Here is an 18,990-nt window from a genome sequence, read left to right as displayed (position 1 = left end):
GGGAGTCAGGCGCCAGGTAAACCTCAGCAGGGTAGTCAGTCCCTCAAGGTCCGGGGTCAGTAGGCACCGCACCGGCTCTAAAGGTCCGCGATTTTCAGCATGGAGCCCGATTCCTGGCCTGGATCCGAAATTCAGGCCCCGGGTTACCAGTCACAGTAGGCTGCAAGCCGAAAACCGGTCCGCGATGCACAGCGCAGTTAGAGGACAATAAGGCTGTAGAAAGGAGCATTATGCCTGAAACTCCACTTCCTCACAGTCTAAACTACAGGTACCCTATTCATTTGGGTATAAGCCGAAGGGGTGCTTTTTCAGCATTAAAATTGTGCTGGAAAAGTCAGCTTATACTCTAGTATATACACACACACACACACACACACACACACACACACACATTCTAGATATAGGATGTGTTTTATATAGTCTTTAAAAAAAAAAACCTGAGAATCCAATGAATGTAGATTGCTGCCGGACTCTAATTATGTGTTACGAAAAGACAAAAAATAAACAGTTTTAAAGTGCTACTTATGTGTGCAACTAGCAGTAGTGTCTATTGTTCCACTTACCAATTTACAATGGTACATAGCAATAATTTGTGTCCATAGGTTATGTTTCCCTATATGTAGTTTAGCTGTTCTAATGTGATACACTAATAGGACATTTAATAAGTGTTCTACTTCAATCTTGAAAACTGTTTATGAGAAGACAGCATATCTGAGAGGTTGGCAAGTGTGGTTCAGAGGGGAGATGTAGACCAATGCGATGTTGCATTAGTGAGGGTAGTGTAAAGCTCTAACAAAATGGGTTTTCAGAGACTGTTTATAAAAGCAATTTCTTAACAAAACAAAGATCATTACCGGTAATGCTGTGATCAGGTGTGATCCACTCCTTAAAGGTTTGCCCAGAGTACAATGCATTACACAAGGTTTATTAAGGCCCATACATACTGGGTGACATTGAGCTGAAAGTTGCTCAAAACAGCATGTTTGAGCAGCTTTCAGCTGAAAGCCGCCCATTGTGCATGCCCTGGCAATGATGCGGGAGAGCGCAGAAGTGCTCATCGCCGGGGCATGCACACTGGGCGGCTTTGAGCTGAAAGCCGCTCAAACATGCTGTTTTGAGCAAATTTCAGCTCAATGGGACAGCTGCTGCTGGTTATACCAGCAGATGAGCGGGTTTGAGGACTGCTTTGCATAGCGCTGTGCTATGCAAAGCCGCCCTCACCCCACTGTCAGCGACGGGCAGAGGGAAAGCCGGTCGGTGTGTATGCACTGAGCAGCTTTCCCCCAGCGATGACCGTGATCATCGCGGTCCATACATGGACAGGCTATCTACAATGACTTTACCATCCAAGTGGGCATAGTTACATTATAATAGTGTGCAGAGGGTGTCCAAAGCATGGCGAACCATGCAAGGGTACATGTACACTTATTTGGTGTCCATGTTGACCTATGTCAACATACAGTAGGCACCAAACAATTGTGAAAGACCCTGGTCAACCTAGTAACTGTCGATCACATCCCTGTTAATCTAACGCTTGGGTCTAACTTTATTTACCTTAGATTTAGAGGCTTTCAACCTACAGTGGTCGACCACACGATTGTCGTTCTAGATGTTGGTCGATCCGCTATACCAGAACCATTCTCTCCGCGGTTACTGTTCAACACAGTTGTGATTCAACCCACATGCAACTTAACTGTAGTGAATATTGTATAACCATCTTCAATCACAAGCTGACCATCAACTATAAACACACAAGTGATATATTGCCAGATATATTAGTCCCTGAAAATAACACCACATTCAGTATTTTTGACTAAATGTTGGCTAAACGTCATAATTATGTATAATTCAGTATCACAAGGAGTAACCCTAATAGAATTGGTTTAAGGAAATACCAGGCGAGTTGCCAAGACCTGTACCCTGAATTATTTTAGTCAACAAATTGCCACCTTTGATCCCACCAGCAATACAGCTATAATATGTCATTTTATTAAGGTTACGTGTAAATGAATACCATGAGCTTTGTTTTGAGCGGCTTCCCATGTATTCTATAGCACACAGCATCATCCCTCAAATTAGGAGGGAACTTACATTCCATGCAACAATACTCAACCTTTGCATATACTAACCTGAATATATGGAATCATGTATTTTATGACAGCAAGACAACAGTTAAGTGAATTTAAAAAAGGTGCTATGTGTGTAAAAATACAGTCAATTTTGCAAGTATAGGCCGTTAAATCGAGCTGTTGTGTTAGGTGCACTGTACTAGAGAGCATGTTTAGTAAGTACCTTATGGGCCCAATGCACCACATCCTGGCAGCCAGCTCTATGCAGTCCTGTCTACATTTGGCTCCCACCAGGTATTCTAACACCATATAAGCAGGTTTAAAACAAGCAATGCAAATAGATTACTAGTTAATTCAATTTGCTGAGAAAGCAACATATACTGTACTCTGAATACCCTCCTATGGAGGAAAACTGGGTACATTAGGTACTTATTTGATTAACTCATTAAATACAAACCTAAAAGGGTTGGCTTTACCAATTTAGCTTCCCCTCAACCATAAAGTGGTTGGAAGAGTGCACTGCTACCCACTGAAAGCATTCATCTATAAAATACTGGAACACTGCTGTCCAACTTCATTGGTTCAGGATTTTACTTCTTCGCCCAGCTTTTGCTTGAAAAGCACACAAACAAGGTTTTCTGCATACATTTATCTGCATGGTTTTATTATTGGTTTCCAGCAATAACTCAGGAAATAAAAATAGCAAATCCTCTTGCTTTTGGCATTGTCTTTTTTATATTAGTCCAACCAATAAAAACGGGAGGGTGGACAGGACGAGGAAATAAACAAACCAAAAAATAAATCTGTGGTTTTGTGGAGCAGCTTTCACTTCTTGGTTCGGTAAGTAAGACGTTCAGAACACAAAAAGGTAGGCTGACCGCTCCTTTCTCCAATACTTTCACTGGTGCTGTTTGGAGCTATGGGACTCTGCAGCTCATTTATCAAAAAGAGGGGGGAAAAAAAAAAAGTTGGGAATGGGGTGGAAAAAAGTTGTGTTGCCAGGTGCAAAGATACCGCTACCCGGACATGGCATTAATGCAAACTCTGGAACTGTTGTTGGTCATATTGTGCAATCTGTTTTTTTATGTGAGCCAGTTTATTATGGAGATATTCACACCGATTCTTCTCTTCACTGTATTTTGGATTGGACTGTAAGAGCAGAAGAAAACACTAAATCAGTTGCGGAGATTGTTATATTTACAAGACCGTTTGATAAATGAATTAGATCAGTGACAAGAATTACAGTTGCGGCAGGGAGAAACGACCAAAAGATATTAAGTATAGTGATAAAAAAAATATATAATAATAATAATAATAATAATAATAATAGAGACTTTCAATGCTTGCATATAACAATGCACTAAAGCATCTTTCTATACACATTAGATCAGCAATTCCCTACCTCAGTCATCACTGCACACTAACATGTCCAGGTTTAACAGATATCCATGCATGAGCACAGATGGATAAATCAAAATAACTGTGGTACTAATGTGTCCAGGTAAAGCTTTCCTTAAAACCTGGACTGTAAAACTTGAACTCCTACAGATGTATCTTTCTGATCTGTCTGGTGGGAACAAAACCCTGGTAATGTATCAGCATTGCACAATAAACCATTTGCTTGTAAACACTGGGAAATGAACAGGAATGATTGTTTGGATAAATTTGTCAAAATCTAATATGATGTAATTAGTTTGTCTGAACAACCACAGTCTGCTTTCCAGTGTTTGAGTGCAAAATGTTCAATTCTCATATGCTCCCATAGATTGCCAGATTTTTGCTCACTTTAAAACAGATTTCATAGATAAATCTTTAGGTGTGTATCCAAGGTGTAGTATGAATTGTGGACCATGGTCGGGAGGGTCTGGTATAGGATCGGGAATATTAGGTAGACAGCCAATAGGTTGGCAAGGTGAAAAGGACATGACAAAAGGTTGTATATGTATATTCATGTTAGGCATCCACCATCAATATAAATGTGTGCGGTTCGTTTCACTCGCCACACTTCAGGCAGGTTACTATTCCTGAAAAATGTCCACATGGATAGCTAAATCAAGAATATTAGTAATACATGTGAAAGACATAAGAAAAAAGCAAAAGAATGGTTTGACTATTGTCATGTTGACCTTATGCATGTCAACCATATGGTGTCACCTGATAGTGTCTCAATCTCTAGGTTCACAGTCATCCATATACCAGTTAAAACCCAGGCATTTAACAGAAGTGTCCTAGCTGGCTTCTTAACTTGGCCATCGTCCAAAAACGCTAATCATACATCGGGCTGATACTGCTGCTCTGCAAGAGGTTTGATCACATCCACCGTTACTAGAACCAGGTAACGCAGTGGTGACTTAGGCCACTAGGTAGTCTTTACACTATATTTACCAATATGCTTAACAAGTACACAATAGTAGGTTCATTATCCGGCATAGTTTTTTTGCCAATATCTACAGCAACATTGCTATGTATAATTAGCCATATGCATAAATGTAAAAAGGTTGCCATACACTTTCCAACTTCTTGGATAAAAGCCAAATAGGATCACTCTTGAACCGCAAGGTCACATGCGTTTCAACATAGCATTGAGCGAGAGCCCCGTGTACTACTTTTCAGAAGGTCTCTTCCAAAGGACCAACAGAAAGGAATTGTTCCTCACTTGTATAGTTTGTGACAATTTGTATAGATTGTAGTGTTCTGCGAATACTAGGACCCTCACAGCTGTATTCTTAACAGCACATAGACAAAGACAATAAGAGGTGTTGCCCATAGCAACCATTCTGATCCTTGCAATCATTTTAAAGAATATACTAGATAAAAAGGTAGCTAGAATTTGAGAGGTTCTGACATAGAACACCTCCACGTACTCCATTTATAAAGGGTGGATAAACCTCCCCCAATTAGTCCTTCCACCTCATAGGTAATACGTATGTGTAGCAAATTAGCTTTGACATTTAATCAGAATACTTACTCTCTTAATTTTATGATACTCCTGTAAAATTTGATCATGGATGGTCTGAAATAATAAAAAAAAAATACAGAAAAATGAACACAAAAATATATTCTCCTTGTCATAGTCTAACAAGAGTAACAATTGCAGGTACTGTGCTGACCTCTTGTGGTCAAACTGCAGTTACCAAATATTGGTTTAGCACTAATGGACACAAACATTTTCAATATTAACAATGTAATATAACAATTTAAAATCAAGAAGTTGTCTGATTCATGCAACCAGAAGACTAGTTTTGTTATAAAACAACACAGTTAGGATGTGTAGGAGCAGCAAAGGAACCATCACGATGTTGAGTGCAGCTTGTGATTGGTCTAGTACCACATCTGCCTTTTTTAGTAGAGAATTATAACAGGAATTTTCTTGGTTAAAGAAAAATACCATCCCCCTAACAAAAAAACAATTGTGGGATTACATTCTATTTAACTCCTTTTAAAGCTTCACTCTTAAATTGCATGTTTTTCTATACCCCTTGTATTTTCAAGACTAATCAGTAGGCAGTACAGATGTGTAATGGTTAGCATTACTGTCGCACAGCACCGTGGTCATGGGTTCGATTGCCACCATGGCTCTAACTGTGCGGAGTTTGTATATTCTCCCTGTGTTTGCATGGGTTTCCTCCGACTATCCCAAAATATACTGGTAGGTTAATTGGCTTCCAAAAAAAAAAAAAAATTTCTAGAATGTCTGTGTGCGCGCGCGTGTACATGTGGTAGGGAATATAGATTGTAAGCTCTACTGGTGCAGGGACTGATGTGAATGTTCAACTATACTCTGTAAAGTACTGCAGAATATTTGCGCTATATAAGAAACTAATAATAAATAAAAAATTATTATATTGCATCACCAAATTTACCACAACTAACCCCCTTTTCTAGTCTTCCTAAACATGCTATAGTAAGTAAGTTTTATTTATATAGCACACTTTCTCCAACAGGACTCAGGCACTATACAGACATTAAAAATAACAATGCACATACTGTAATACAAAGGGCTATCAGTACAAGGAACAATTAACAGTGGCAGTACAGATATACATCACACATATACATCACATGTACAGATATGCACTAGATGTACTCTAATGAGGGACACAGACATGGGGGACATATAATTACTGAGCTGTGCAGCACCCAGGCAGCCATTCAGGTGCGCCACATGGTGATTGCACCAGCCAGCACTGTACATATGGAACACATTAGAATAGTACAGGGTACACAGAACTAGACGTAACACAATTAAAGCACAATTCTTAGTACCCAATACAGCTGAGATAAGGAAGTGAATGAGAATAGATGCAGGTATAGATTGTAGATGAGTAAGAGAGCTGTAGTTGAAATGCAAGAAGAGTGCTGTGAGAACAGGAGGGAGGAGGGCCCTGCTCTAAGGAGCTTACAATGAAGAAGGAGGGATGAGACAGACAGGTGACATGAGGTGCAGGTAAGGAGACCTGAAGGCAAAAAGTGAGCATGGCAGGGATAGTCTGGATATGAGGCAGCAGGTAGAGAGAATGGACAAAGCAGTCCCCTCCCTCCTATCCAGGGCTGTCTTAACAGAAGTGTGGGCCCCTGGGCAAAGCAATGCACTGAGGCCCTTACCCCTTCTCCCCTCCTAGGGGTGTGGGGTGCTATCAGCAGCAGCAGCTTTGATGTGCCACGGGTGGCAGGGGGTGCTCTATCTTCCACTCAACATGTAGGAGCTGGAGCAGTAACTTCTGCTAATTACTCCGTTACTGCACAGGTGGTGGGAGGGAGAACACTAACGTGTGGAAGGGGGCACTGAGCTGAATGAAGGTCCCTTGCAAATGACTTCCAGGGAGGTAGGGGGTGTTTTATACGCAGGGGAGGGTTGGATAATGGAGTGGGCTTAAGATTCGTCATTTTCCGGTGGAAGAGCAGCTTGTTTGACTGCAGATATCGCCCTTATCTGGAAATAGATTTCTTAGCCTTCAATAGTACAAAATCCTAGAGTCCCAACTTTCAGGAGGTGCTGGGAACTTGGGGATCAGAGATCAGGAGCCAGAGTAATTCATTGACAAAAAATATAAAACTGTACACCAGACGTTTGGAGCTGGAGCAGGGACCGGCTGATGGAAGGCTAGTGTCTACAGAAAGGGGACAGTCCCAGCTAAGTCAGAGATAACCTGAGAAATTTGACTGGGAATTGCAATTAACAGGTTGGATGTGGACTGCTGCTTTGAAGTTGGATATCTCCAGTTCCCCAGCGCCAATTTTCTAAATTCTGGTATCCCTGGAAAAAGGGGATCCTCAGCTATCAGCATCCTATCCCCCCTCCACATGCACCCTTAAACCCTAACAGCCCTGTGCTGTGGCACATGCCACAACAACCCCTGCTGGGGGGCAGAGAGCATCCAGAGTGAATAGGTATAGCACATGATTGAGGAAGCATGGCTGTGGTACCACAGTATAGTTCAGAAAGATCGTGTCACAGCAGAGAAAAGAAAAATAAATGCAGAGTTAGGGAAGTAGTGTGAGAAGCAGGTGTAGAGGGACATATTCAATGCACAGAGAACTGATGTGGAATCTAGCACACTGAACTGGTTACAGAGAAAATGTGAGTAGTGATATTAGGGTGTGCAGACTAGACTGTTGGTGTTGGTATTGCTGGGTCAGCTGACTCACTGAAGAATGGTCTGTCCTTCTGTTACTCTCCTGTTTATCTCCAGGATATCTCCAAAGTTATATTAACCCCTTCCTGACACAGCATGTTTTTGCCTTCCTGACAGAGCCCTTTTTTTCAAATCTGACATGTATCACTTAAGTGGGGATAACTTTTTTTTGCTTTTACTTATCCCAGTGATTGAGATTGTTTTCTCGTGACACATTGTACTTCAAATTAGTGGTAAATTTGGGTCGATACAGTCTGTGTTTTTTTGTGAAAAATACCAAAATGTCGTAAAAAAATGGAAAATTTAGCAATTTGCAAAATGTTAAATTTTCTGCTTGTGAGACAAATAATCATACCACTCAAAATAGTTAATAACTAACATAGACCATATGTCTACTTTATGTTTCCATCATTATTTCAACTTCCTTTTAATTTTTTTGGACACTAGGAGGCTTACAATATGAATAGCAAATTCTCAAATTTTCAAGAAAATTTCAAACACTGATTTTTTTAGGGACCAGTTCAGTTCTGATGTGACTTTGAGGGACTTGTATGTGAGACACCCCCATAAATGATGCCATTTCAAAAACTGCACCCCTCACAGTATTCAAAACAGCATTTTGGAAGTTTGTTAACCCTTTAGGTGTTTCACAGGAATTAAAACAAAGTGTAGGTGAAATTTCAAAATTTCATTTTTTTTTGCAGATTTGCAATTTTAATACATTTTTCTAAGGAACACAGTAGATTTTACTAGAGAAATGTGACTAAAAATTGATTCCCCCAATTCTTTTGTTTTCATAAATATCCTATATGTGGCCCTAGTGTGCACGTTGACCAAACCACAGGCTTCATAATAGAAGGAGCACCTACTTGATTTTGGAGCCTCCTTTTTATGAGATTATTTTTTAGGCACCATGTAGGTTTCTAGGCACCATAAGATGCTAAAATTTAGGAACCCCCCCCACAAGTGACCCCATTTTGCAAACTACACCCCTCAGGGAATTCAACTAGGGGTATAGTGTACATTTCAAACCCCCAGGGGTTTCACCAATTTTGATACAACTGGGCTGTGCAAATGAAAAATTAAATTTTTTACACAAAAATGCAGTTCTGGCTCAAAATTTTTCATTTTCACAAGGTATGAAGGAGAAAAAGCACCCCAAAATCTGTGCCCCAATTTCTCCCGAGTACGGCAATGCCTCATGTGTGACCAAAAAATGGCAGGACTCAGAAGGGAAGGAGTGATATTTGGGGTTTGCAGCACAGATTCTGGTGGAATGTTGGTGGGTGCTATGTCAAATTAGCAAGACCCCCGAAGCATCAATACAGTGAAACCCCCCCACAAGTGACCCCATTTTGCAAACTACACCCCTCAGGGAATTCAACTAGGGGTATAGTGTACATTTCAAACCCCCAGGGGTTTCACCAATTTTGATACAACTGGGCTGTGCAAATGAAAAATTAAATTTTTTACACAAAAATGCAGTTCTGGCTCAAAATTTTTCATTTTCACAAGGTATGAAGGAGAAAAAGCACCCCAAAATCTGTGCCCCAATTTCTCCCGAGTATGGCAATGCCTCATATGTGACCAAAAAATACCAGTGGGGTGCATGGCAGGACTCAGAAGGGAAGGAGTGATTTTTGGATTTTGCAGCTCAGATTCTGGTGGAATGAATGGTGGGTGCACCCCCAAAAAGTTGCTGATCAGTTAATTTATAATGATCAGCACAAAAGGGGGGGGCAGCAGGGGGGGCAGCAGTCAGTTGCACAGGCAGCACAACCTTTGGTGCAACTGACAGGTATATATATATAAAAAAAAAAAAACCTGCACCCCCAAAAAGTTGCTGATCAGCACAGATATACTGATCAGCACAAAAGGGGGGGGCAGCAGACACAAAATATAGCACTCTGTCACTATCTGTCACTATCTGACACTCTATGACACTCTATGACACTCTATGACACTCTATGACACTCTATGACACTCTATGACACTCTATGACACTCTATGACACTCTATGACACTCTATGACACTCTATGACACTCTATGACACTGCAGCAGCAGCACACAGGAAGTGACAAGATCCAGGAAGCATCCAGCTGCTGGCAGCACGCTACCAGCGGTGATCAGGTAAGTATCAGGCAAGGATCAGGTATGTATATCATGACAGATTGGTCGGTGACCGCTCTGCACGCAATTCCAGACCGGAATTGCGTCTGCAGCGCAGTCACCGTTAGTTTAAATCACGCGCCATGGCTGTGATTTGTCCGTCGGTCCGACGGACCAATCACAGCCTTGGGGGCAGGTGGGGTGAGGTGTGGTCATCACCGGTGACCCCCTCACACCCGGCGGTGATTGATCCCTGTGTTCCCGAGCGTCAGATTCGCGTCCGATTCGCGTCTGATTCACCGATAACACAGGAAAACGCTGCGATTGGTTGTTCACATTGAACAGCCAATCGCAGCGATCGCCGACGGGGGGGAGGCATCGCCGCCCCCCCTGGGCATGCTGGGACATGTCTGCTGTCAGGGACAGCAGACATCGTCCCTCTGTCACCGCGTCCCTAGACGCGGTGACAGTTTAAAGTCATGACGTACATTTATGCCATGTGTCGGGAAGTACATCCCGACCATGACGTAAATGTACGTCAAATGTCGGGAAGGGGTTAATATGAAATACTTAACACTAAAACTACTTTACAGCCACGAATGCTATACAGCCAGAAGGCTATGCAGCCTAAAATACACTGATTAAAACAGCAATACACATGCTTGTAATCCCCCTACAACTCCACCCACAACAAATGGTTGATCAAAGGTGTGATCAATATCAGACCACTGCCCCCTCTGCTACAAAGAGATTTCCTGCTTGGTTACAGACTGCAGCAGAAATTGATAAACAAAAAATATTCTAATACCACTTTCACATCGCCGACACGTTTTAAAAACCGGTATTTTAAAACGGTAATTAAAACGGGTCAGAGCCTTAACATTGCCGCAGATTACCGTTTTAAATACCGGTTAAGTCTCATTCAACATAGCAGTGAAACCGTTTCAACCCGAACACGTTTCAAGCCAGAGTGTCAACATTGCCTGTCATTTTAAAGGGGAGCTTGTGTTGTTTGCCTGAAATACCATTTCAGACACATTGTACACATTCACATTGCACAAAAAACGGCAAGGAACCGTGTAGGACTCTGCTTTTTACACGGTTCGAAATGCCAGTTAACTTTAAACGGTAAATCGGCTGTGGTGCATTCACAGTGCAGGCTTAAACGTTTTAAAAAGGGAAAAAAACGGCAATTTACCGTTTTAAAAGTGCGATGTGAAAGGGGTATTCGTTCCGTTTACCCAATAAACGTCAATAAGTGTGTGGAATATACAGCATCTAGATTCACATTCCATACTTACTACATTCCAGCTCATAACCAGGTCTTCTGTCATAAGAGATACAAAACTAATTTAAGCATTCTATTTTTGACCAAACTAAGGAGCATTGTTACACTTATTCTATTGTTCATTTACTAGAAGTTTAAAAATCGTAGATATTTTTAAAAGTCTTGAAAAACATTGTTTCAAAACGCATTGGCGGTTGGAGGTGACTAGGACTTGGTGAGACTGGAACCTGGGAGCTATCAGGGACCTCTTGTTAACATCTGCGCATTTGTCTACAATTTTCCTTGTAGACTGTTATCCAGTGAGAGTCCACCTTGTCATTTGCCTTTTATGTTGTTCACTTTTACCATAAAAAAAAAAACTGTACTGCACTATATCTTTTATATGGTAAATGACGAATTGGACCTTAACTGACCATACGGTGACGTTACAGCTTCCTGAAGAGCACACGGTGTCTACAATAAAGTAGACATCAAAAGGGTACGGGTCACCTATATTCAAAAATATGGTCAAGATTTATTATGCAAATTGTAAAAACCTGTATTGCACTATTGTATTTTTTTCTCTTTTCTTTCTGGGTAAACACATGAGAGATAAGAAAAATATGGTCAGCGCCAAAGGGACATACTGGTATACTTTTCTTTTTTGTATATTTAAAAGTCTTGTTTATTGTAGGAGGAAACAAAAGTGACAAGCAACAATAGTATGTGTTATAACCTATTGATTAAAATATAAAATTAGTACGAAGCTTTTGATGTTATTTGCTAGACTGCGGGGGGGGGGGGGCTTAAAAGTATCGACGAACACAAAGCATTTCAGCCATTTAAACCAATTTAGGTTATTTTCTGTTTCATATTTGACAATTTACGCACAAATGTTCAATAAGAATACATCAAAAACAGGGCTGGCCCAATCTGACAGATGACTGTTGAACAGATGAAAGGCACAGCATTGTTGTCAGTGCTGGACCCCTAACGGCACCTGCTGCAGAGACTTCAAAGAATCCCAAGTCTGCTTCTTGTCATGGCTTCCTCATGTATTCAGTTCACTTTGTATTACGAATGCAGATGGTGAGATTTACAACGTTTGGCTCTCCAGAACCACCATTCCCAGAGTCTAAGGGGTATAGCGACAAAAGTGCTGGTTTTTGAATGTGGAGATGTTGCCCCAAGCAATCAAATTGTCTTATCTTTTAGAAGGTGCTAAATGAATGAGAATTTGATTGGTTTCTGGGGGCAACATCTCTACATTTGAAAACCCACACTTTAGTAAATATACCCCTAACTGGCAGATTTTTAAATCAAGAGGATTGCTATGGTCTTCTGGAGTGTAAGCAAGCAAGACAGAGCACAAAAGCAGGAGTTAAGTGTATAAAATGAAATATAGCCTCTACCATCTTTTCCATTCCATAAAATATTGCTTTTTAACCCACAGATGAAGGATTAATTCCATACAGGCCTGCACCTTACTATGAACCTTGTGCATGGCACAACAAAATGATATAATGCAGTGTATAAAAGGAGGAACTGACAGTGTAAGTATCTAGCGAGATTGAGAATGAACACCTAACAGTTTGGTAAAATATACACCACTCGGTCATCGTTTCGGTATCGTAGCTGGAGCCTGGGGTGCAAATAAAACCTTCCTAAGAGCAGCAAACTGGCCTTTATGAAGCAAGATGTGTGGGTATATACCTTGTAATCCTCTGTACCCGGTGAGAGCTGTTTCAGCTGAGAATCCAGCTGTGTAAATCTGCTGGTTATCCGCTCTATTCTAGAATATAAATCTCTGTATTCATTGTATTCTGCATTGAAGTCGTTCTTGTAAATCTGTCGCTGCTCCTGAGATGAAATTGCTGCGTATTTCCTAAGACATACCAAGATAAATTAATCTAGCAGCATTACACAAGCCAACTGTATTGTAAGAAAGAAAGGATACTTACAGGATGTAATCGGGCATCTCTGAAGTAGACGTTGGAATACTGGAATTACTGCAGGCTCGGTTTAAATCTAGATGGGAGAATAGGATATAGGGATACTTTACACAAACTAGGCTCCTCAACAACATTGGCAAACAAAAGGTGTCTGATATACTACACACACGCCTTATGTGGTTAAATGCACTAGGACTTCACTCATGAAACATAATGCACTCTACGCATATATATGTATCAGAGTGAGGATGTACACCGAACAGTGCTATACACCAATTCTCACAGACTTTCACAAATGTACCGTACAGTTTATCGGATTTTAAAATCACAATCTCCCAATAAACTTCCACATCTCCAGGACTCAACCTTAAATTTACACAGCACTCTCTATTGCCTCCAAGGAATTACAAGACAAGAAAACCTCTGTCACATGCCCCCATACATGAATTGATACTCCTCTGTCATCCATTCCTATGTAATACATCAAGCCTTCTGGCTTACTACCTTACATGCAATTAATTGGTAGAAGCACTATACAGCATGCTGCTGCTCAGGTGATTTCTTTATGGTGAGGTACGGTACCACAACCTTACCAATTCAATAGGGTGGTGTACAAATGTCACACACACACGCTGGCTAACTAGAATGGTTGTGACTAGGTATAAAATGCAAAAAAACATAAAGCCCCATTCACAGCATAGGTTATTTTAAAAGATATCGCTCAGAAAGGGCCTTCTGAGCAATATCTTCTAGTGTGTAAACTCAATACTGTGAACAATGCTCGCTCCTACACATTGTTAACGACGCCTCGGTCTACTAAACATGAAGGTCAATTTTGGCTAGATCACCATGACCTGCGTGTTCAGCAGGTCCAGAGGACATAACTGAATGATATAGTTCACCAATGTTGTTCAGTGTATGCTCTCAGTTTGTTACCTTTATCTGCCGCGGCCAAGATAGTCTAGTGTGTATGGGGATTTTGAATTGCGTAAGATTTTATTAGCAATAGATTTACAGGACAAGAAAAGTTGAACATAGATTACAAACATTAAGGGTGGTGAATAATTTGTTAGTTTAAAAGTATATATGTGACTGGTTTGACTTGGAAGATAAGTGGAGAGAAATTATAGGGAAGTGTTAAGTGGAAAAGGAGTCTCACTATAAACTATATTCCATAGTGTGTGTGTGTGTGTGTGTGTGTGTGTGCGCCATTAGCAATGAAATGTCGACAAAAGGTTGAGCTTTTACAATAACCACATAATATGGATTTAATTGCATTCACTGGCACAGATAATAAGGGAGACCTGCCTGTCATAGCCGTAAAGCCATCCCAGAATCATTTTCCCTGCTCTAATGAACTTATGTTGTGGAAAGAATTCCATAACAATTACCTGGCTTTTGTTGGAGGATTAAAAATCCATTGTAAAAATATTAGGAAAAGTAAGTAGGAATAAGGTTTATTTTTTATGTAGATTAGGGTACCATGCTGCAGTGGTAAGTAGTGCAGATACATAGCCATACAGTGCAGCACCAAGTTACAGCACTATAGCCCAGAATTGGCATTTATATCTGATGTACTCTATTTAGGCGTCTGGTATAGACTGCAGGGTATTTGGACGCCAGATGGACCGGGTGTAGATCGAACAGGTTATGGCTGACCACCCTTAGTCGATCCCACTAAGTTAGATGGCTAAAGAAAGCCAGCGGGTACTACAGCAGCAGTAATGCTGGTTACACGCCAACAGGTGATCGACAGGAGTTTAATAAATAAACTCAAACATGTCACATGTCAGTCACTGCATATTATGCTGTACTATTATCAGCAGTAATCACAGAGTATAGGCAGGCAATGAGTGCAGGAATACTTTATCTAATGAACGTACATAAAGTGCAGAGTATGCCTGTGTAGAGCACCTATGCTGTTTCTCTCTATAGTGCGGTTTATAGATCCACAGTATACAGTGTCACACTCCGGCAAGTCTAGCAGTAGTATAAAATAAACACACTACACAGAAGAGACCTCATTAGCCGGGAGCTACGGCATGTATCAGTATTTTTATCCTTTCAAAATACAATATGGATGTGAATGAGAAAAATGACTGCACTGACCTACGGTGCTAAGGCTGGTCTCACTTCTGCACTGAATCTGTGCTGAGCCAGCCACACACCAACACACAATAGCTGCAGTTTATCCAATATGTGCCTGCACATATTATACTCTCCCTCCCCCCCCCCAGTAGACTAAAATTTAGAGAAATTTATTTTTTTTTGTTTTTTATTTAAACAAAGGTAAATAAAAACTCTTAAACCGGGGTAGTGTAATGATGCCCATACATTAGGGCGATATTGCATACAATCCTTTGATTTTGACAGCATCTGTGTGATTAATCGAAAGTTTGTATGTAATCGAATTGGTCACCCAACACGTAATGCGGAGCCTGCCAATCGAATGTTGCATCTATAGATAATTAAGATCTGCACATATTATTTATTCAGAGGGCCGCCCAGTGTTAAATTGTCCTTTCAAATTCTACCACCGCCAGTCCCCCTGCCCTCTTCCAGCACCTGATGTGCCATCGGAGATAGCACACGTCATCAGGTGCTGGAAAAAAGTAATTAGTGCACCAAAACATGCGATCACCCTAGTGGTGATCGCCAACCCTTTGCTCCGGGGTTGCTCGACCACTCTGCAGCCGCTCGCCCATCCGTCAATGGCCCACTACCTTCCCCTGAGACCGACGCTAGGTCATATTTCACATCTAGCGTCTGAGGGAATACAGCGCTAAGCACTCCCGGGTAACGCTGCAGTGCTATGCTTCCTGTCAGAGATGAAATCTGACCTCTAGCGTCTGTCTCCTCAATCATCTGAGTGCAGTGCTGCATAGCAGGACAGCATGGGCTGTGACTGCCATGATTGGGAAGCTAAGCTCTGCCATCGTCCACCACACCGCCCGGCCTCCTGCAAGGTTTGTGAGGGGGACAGGTGTACAGGAAGGAATGGAGAGGTGCAAGGGTGATGGGGGGACGAAAGGTGCCGGTGTGACAGTGGATGAAGAGGTGCGGGGGGACAAAAAGGTGCAGTGGGCACAGAGGTGAAGGAGTAAATGGGGGGCACAGAGACATGCAAGGGTGACTGGGGGAACGGAGAGGTGATGGAGGGGTGCAAAGGGATGGAGACAGCATTCACACACAGTGTCTGACAGAGCGCTGGCCATGCCCCCATAGCGGAAAAAAACAGGCAGCAGTGCAGGGCCAGCAGAGGACTTCTCAGCCAATCAGTGGCTACCCATTCATTTGTATGTTTTTTTTTGTTTTTTATATAAAGTCCTTCGCTCCCGTCGCTGCCCGGCAGTCTTCTGCCCGGCTCCCTGTGTCGCCTCCCCACCTGCTTAAACTGGTGCACTGGTGGCAGCAGCTTCCGCCCCTGTCCGCAGATAGTTAGTAATATCTTCTTTTATCTGTATCGCTGGTGGCACGGAACTCCCTACTACTGTCCAAAAGCAGAATCCACAGGATTAGTTAGGTGGCCAAATTTCAGATTATTACACAAGATAAATTGTCAGTTTCTCTTTAGGAGTTGCATGACGCTTTAGATTTAGACTATGATGGGGTCACCTAACTTGTGTAAAAAGCTTGACCAAATAATGCACAGCACAAATCAGATGTTCTAAGCCATTTAAAAAGTGAATCCTGCTTTTCATATGCAAAACTCACACTTCAGTATCTTCCTACTGTAAAGACCCTGTATTGTCTGTGCTTGGTTTAGGATACAACTCCAATACAGTGCTCAATTACGCAAACGCAAGGTTCCCTTCTTACCTTGATTCATAGCTTTTGATAAAGTCACATTTAAAAAAAAAACAAAAAAAACCCCTCAGGTTAAGCGGTTTTTCCTTTTCTTTTAGTCTTCAAACACAAGAAACACCGTTGTACCATAAACGTCTCTGCTCAAGTACATATTTTGGCAGCACTGGGGAGGACCATATACGGTTACGAAAGCACTGTACTCACCAAAGACATCCTGAAGAGTGCCGGGAAGTAAGTCAAAGTTTTTTCCCAAACTACAATTTTTCTTATCTTCTGTGTCCTTCTCCTTGGTACGATCACGCTCTTTGTGCTTTCTGGATTTCTTTTTGGGTTTTCCATGTGTGGGATTAGAGTTCTTTTTGGCAGCAGAGGGACAGTCTGTTTGTTGTGGGTGGCTAAGCCTCTCTGAGGCTTCCTGGTTATCACAGTCTTTATGTTGTGTGTCCGTACTGGAGTCTGAAAGAGGATCATGGGGCGGAGGTAGATGGGAACTTGAGCTTTCTGGATCCAAAGTTGTAGGCAGCGTTAGGGGTGCTGGTGAATCTTTTCCATTGGAAGAATTTAGCTTCCCATTGAAAGTAGGCTGTGATCGGTGCGTGAAGTGGGAAATACGGGGTTTTTTGTTGGCTAAAGGGTCAATGAATTCTGTATTTTGTAACGGTCGTTTCTGAGGTAAGAAAAAAAAAAATGTACACATTACCATTTGATGGCTCATAGATAACCAAATTCTGCATGTTACATATTCTGATTTAATACCCTGCAACGCAGTATAATATTACATGCTATTCTCAAGCAGATCAAAACAGAAGGATTGCATTTCAAATTGATTGCTTTTATAATGTATTGGTTGGAGAATTCAAAGTGTTCTATACAGATATTTTAAGCCCCATTCACACTAGTTCAGGGGTGGCGAACCCATGGCTCTTGAGCCACATGCGGCTCCCACACCAATGGCACTGCCGCTTGCCTCCTCCAAAAGAGGCAAGCATCAGTGCCGTGTGTGCGGGAGTCGGCTCATCGCAAAGTAGTGCACAATCACTATGGTCTCTGTTAACAGTGGCTGTCAACTCTTCCATTTGCCCACTGCCACACTGCTGAGTTCTCTGGCATCTCCTTTTATAATTTTATACAATTTTGCCAGAGTGGTCTGTTTATGCTGCTCTCTCTAGTGCTTCATCCTATTGGACCAGCTTCGTTCCTAGGCTTGTAAGTGATGTTAGTCACTAATAGTGTGGACGGATACAGCTTAGCCTGCAAATGAGTGCTGCAAGAACAATATAATAATGTCTCATTTGGCATTTTGTAGAGTTTATATGGGTTTCTAAGATGAAAATAAATGTGTCACAAGGTTTTCTAAATACATTAAACCAGCTGTTGACTTAAAATAAAGATGATAAAAAGCATTAATGTGCTGCTCCTTTGAAGCTGAGGTGTCACAAGATGGTTTTATATAGCATAAATGTGCTGCTTGCAGCTAGACCAGTGGTAGCCAACCCTAGCCCTCGAGAGCTACCAACAGTTCACATTTTCCAGACAACCTAGCTGCTGCACAGCTGCACTCAATCACAGACACATTTTAAAAGATACACAGATGGAGCTAATTATCTCACTTGTGATTCTGTGAGGAGACCTGCAAAACATGCACTGTTGGTAGCTCGCGAGGACTAGGGTTGGCTACCCCAGAGCTAGACCATGGCCTCCTGGGAGCTAGGCCACACTCATTTTGTGCATGTTATCGGCTTTGTGTCTTACCATAACACATTTTTTGGCTCATTGGCTCTGACTGGTTGGCCACCCCTGCACTAGGTGATCAAAAAGGGGCTTCTTATACCCCTTTCACATTACAAACCCGGATTGGACCCGGAGTCATGATCACAGGACCGACCATATCCAGCGCTTTTACATTAAACCCGGGTCTCCCATTATACAGAGAGTGACTAAGGTTTAACCCTTCTTATAGCCTGGGTTGAATTGCAGGGTTGCTTGACCTGTGTTATAACATGTGGTGCGTTCATACCGGGTTCGTGACTTAACAACCCAACAAAGAAGCAATGTGAAAGGGTTAATAAACTATATTGTTCACAATATCGCTCAGTGTGTACACTCAATATAGTTAACAATGCTCACTCCTGCACATTTAACTATGATT

The 18,990-nt window shown here is 41.7% G+C and overlaps 1 protein-coding gene across 1 annotated transcript in view; it reads right to left on the bottom strand.

Annotated features, from left to right (window-relative positions):
• Positions 1 to 2,703: 2,703 nt before the first annotated feature.
• Positions 2,704 to 18,990, bottom strand: part of ELL (elongation factor for RNA polymerase II) — a 90,637-nt gene continuing 74,350 nt past the window's right edge. Inside the window, exons 8-12 of the mRNA XM_083179450.1 lie at positions 17,046 to 17,513; positions 13,044 to 13,110; positions 12,796 to 12,967; positions 5,038 to 5,082; positions 2,704 to 3,218 (exon numbers count right to left, since the gene is read on the bottom strand). Of these exons, the coding sequence (XP_083035576.1) occupies positions 3,102 to 3,218; positions 5,038 to 5,082; positions 12,796 to 12,967; positions 13,044 to 13,110; positions 17,046 to 17,513 (869 nt within the window). The 3' untranslated portion in view covers positions 2,704 to 3,101. The remainder of the gene's footprint in view (positions 3,219 to 5,037; positions 5,083 to 12,795; positions 12,968 to 13,043; positions 13,111 to 17,045; positions 17,514 to 18,990) is intronic.

This window comes from Crinia signifera, chromosome 1 (assembly GCF_055691185.1).
Source record: "Crinia signifera chromosome 1, ASM5569118v1, whole genome shotgun sequence".
NCBI lineage: Eukaryota > Metazoa > Chordata > Amphibia > Anura > Myobatrachidae > Crinia > Crinia signifera.
The sequence above is the reverse complement of the archived record's forward strand: the minus strand, read 5'-3'. Positions and strand labels throughout refer to the sequence as shown.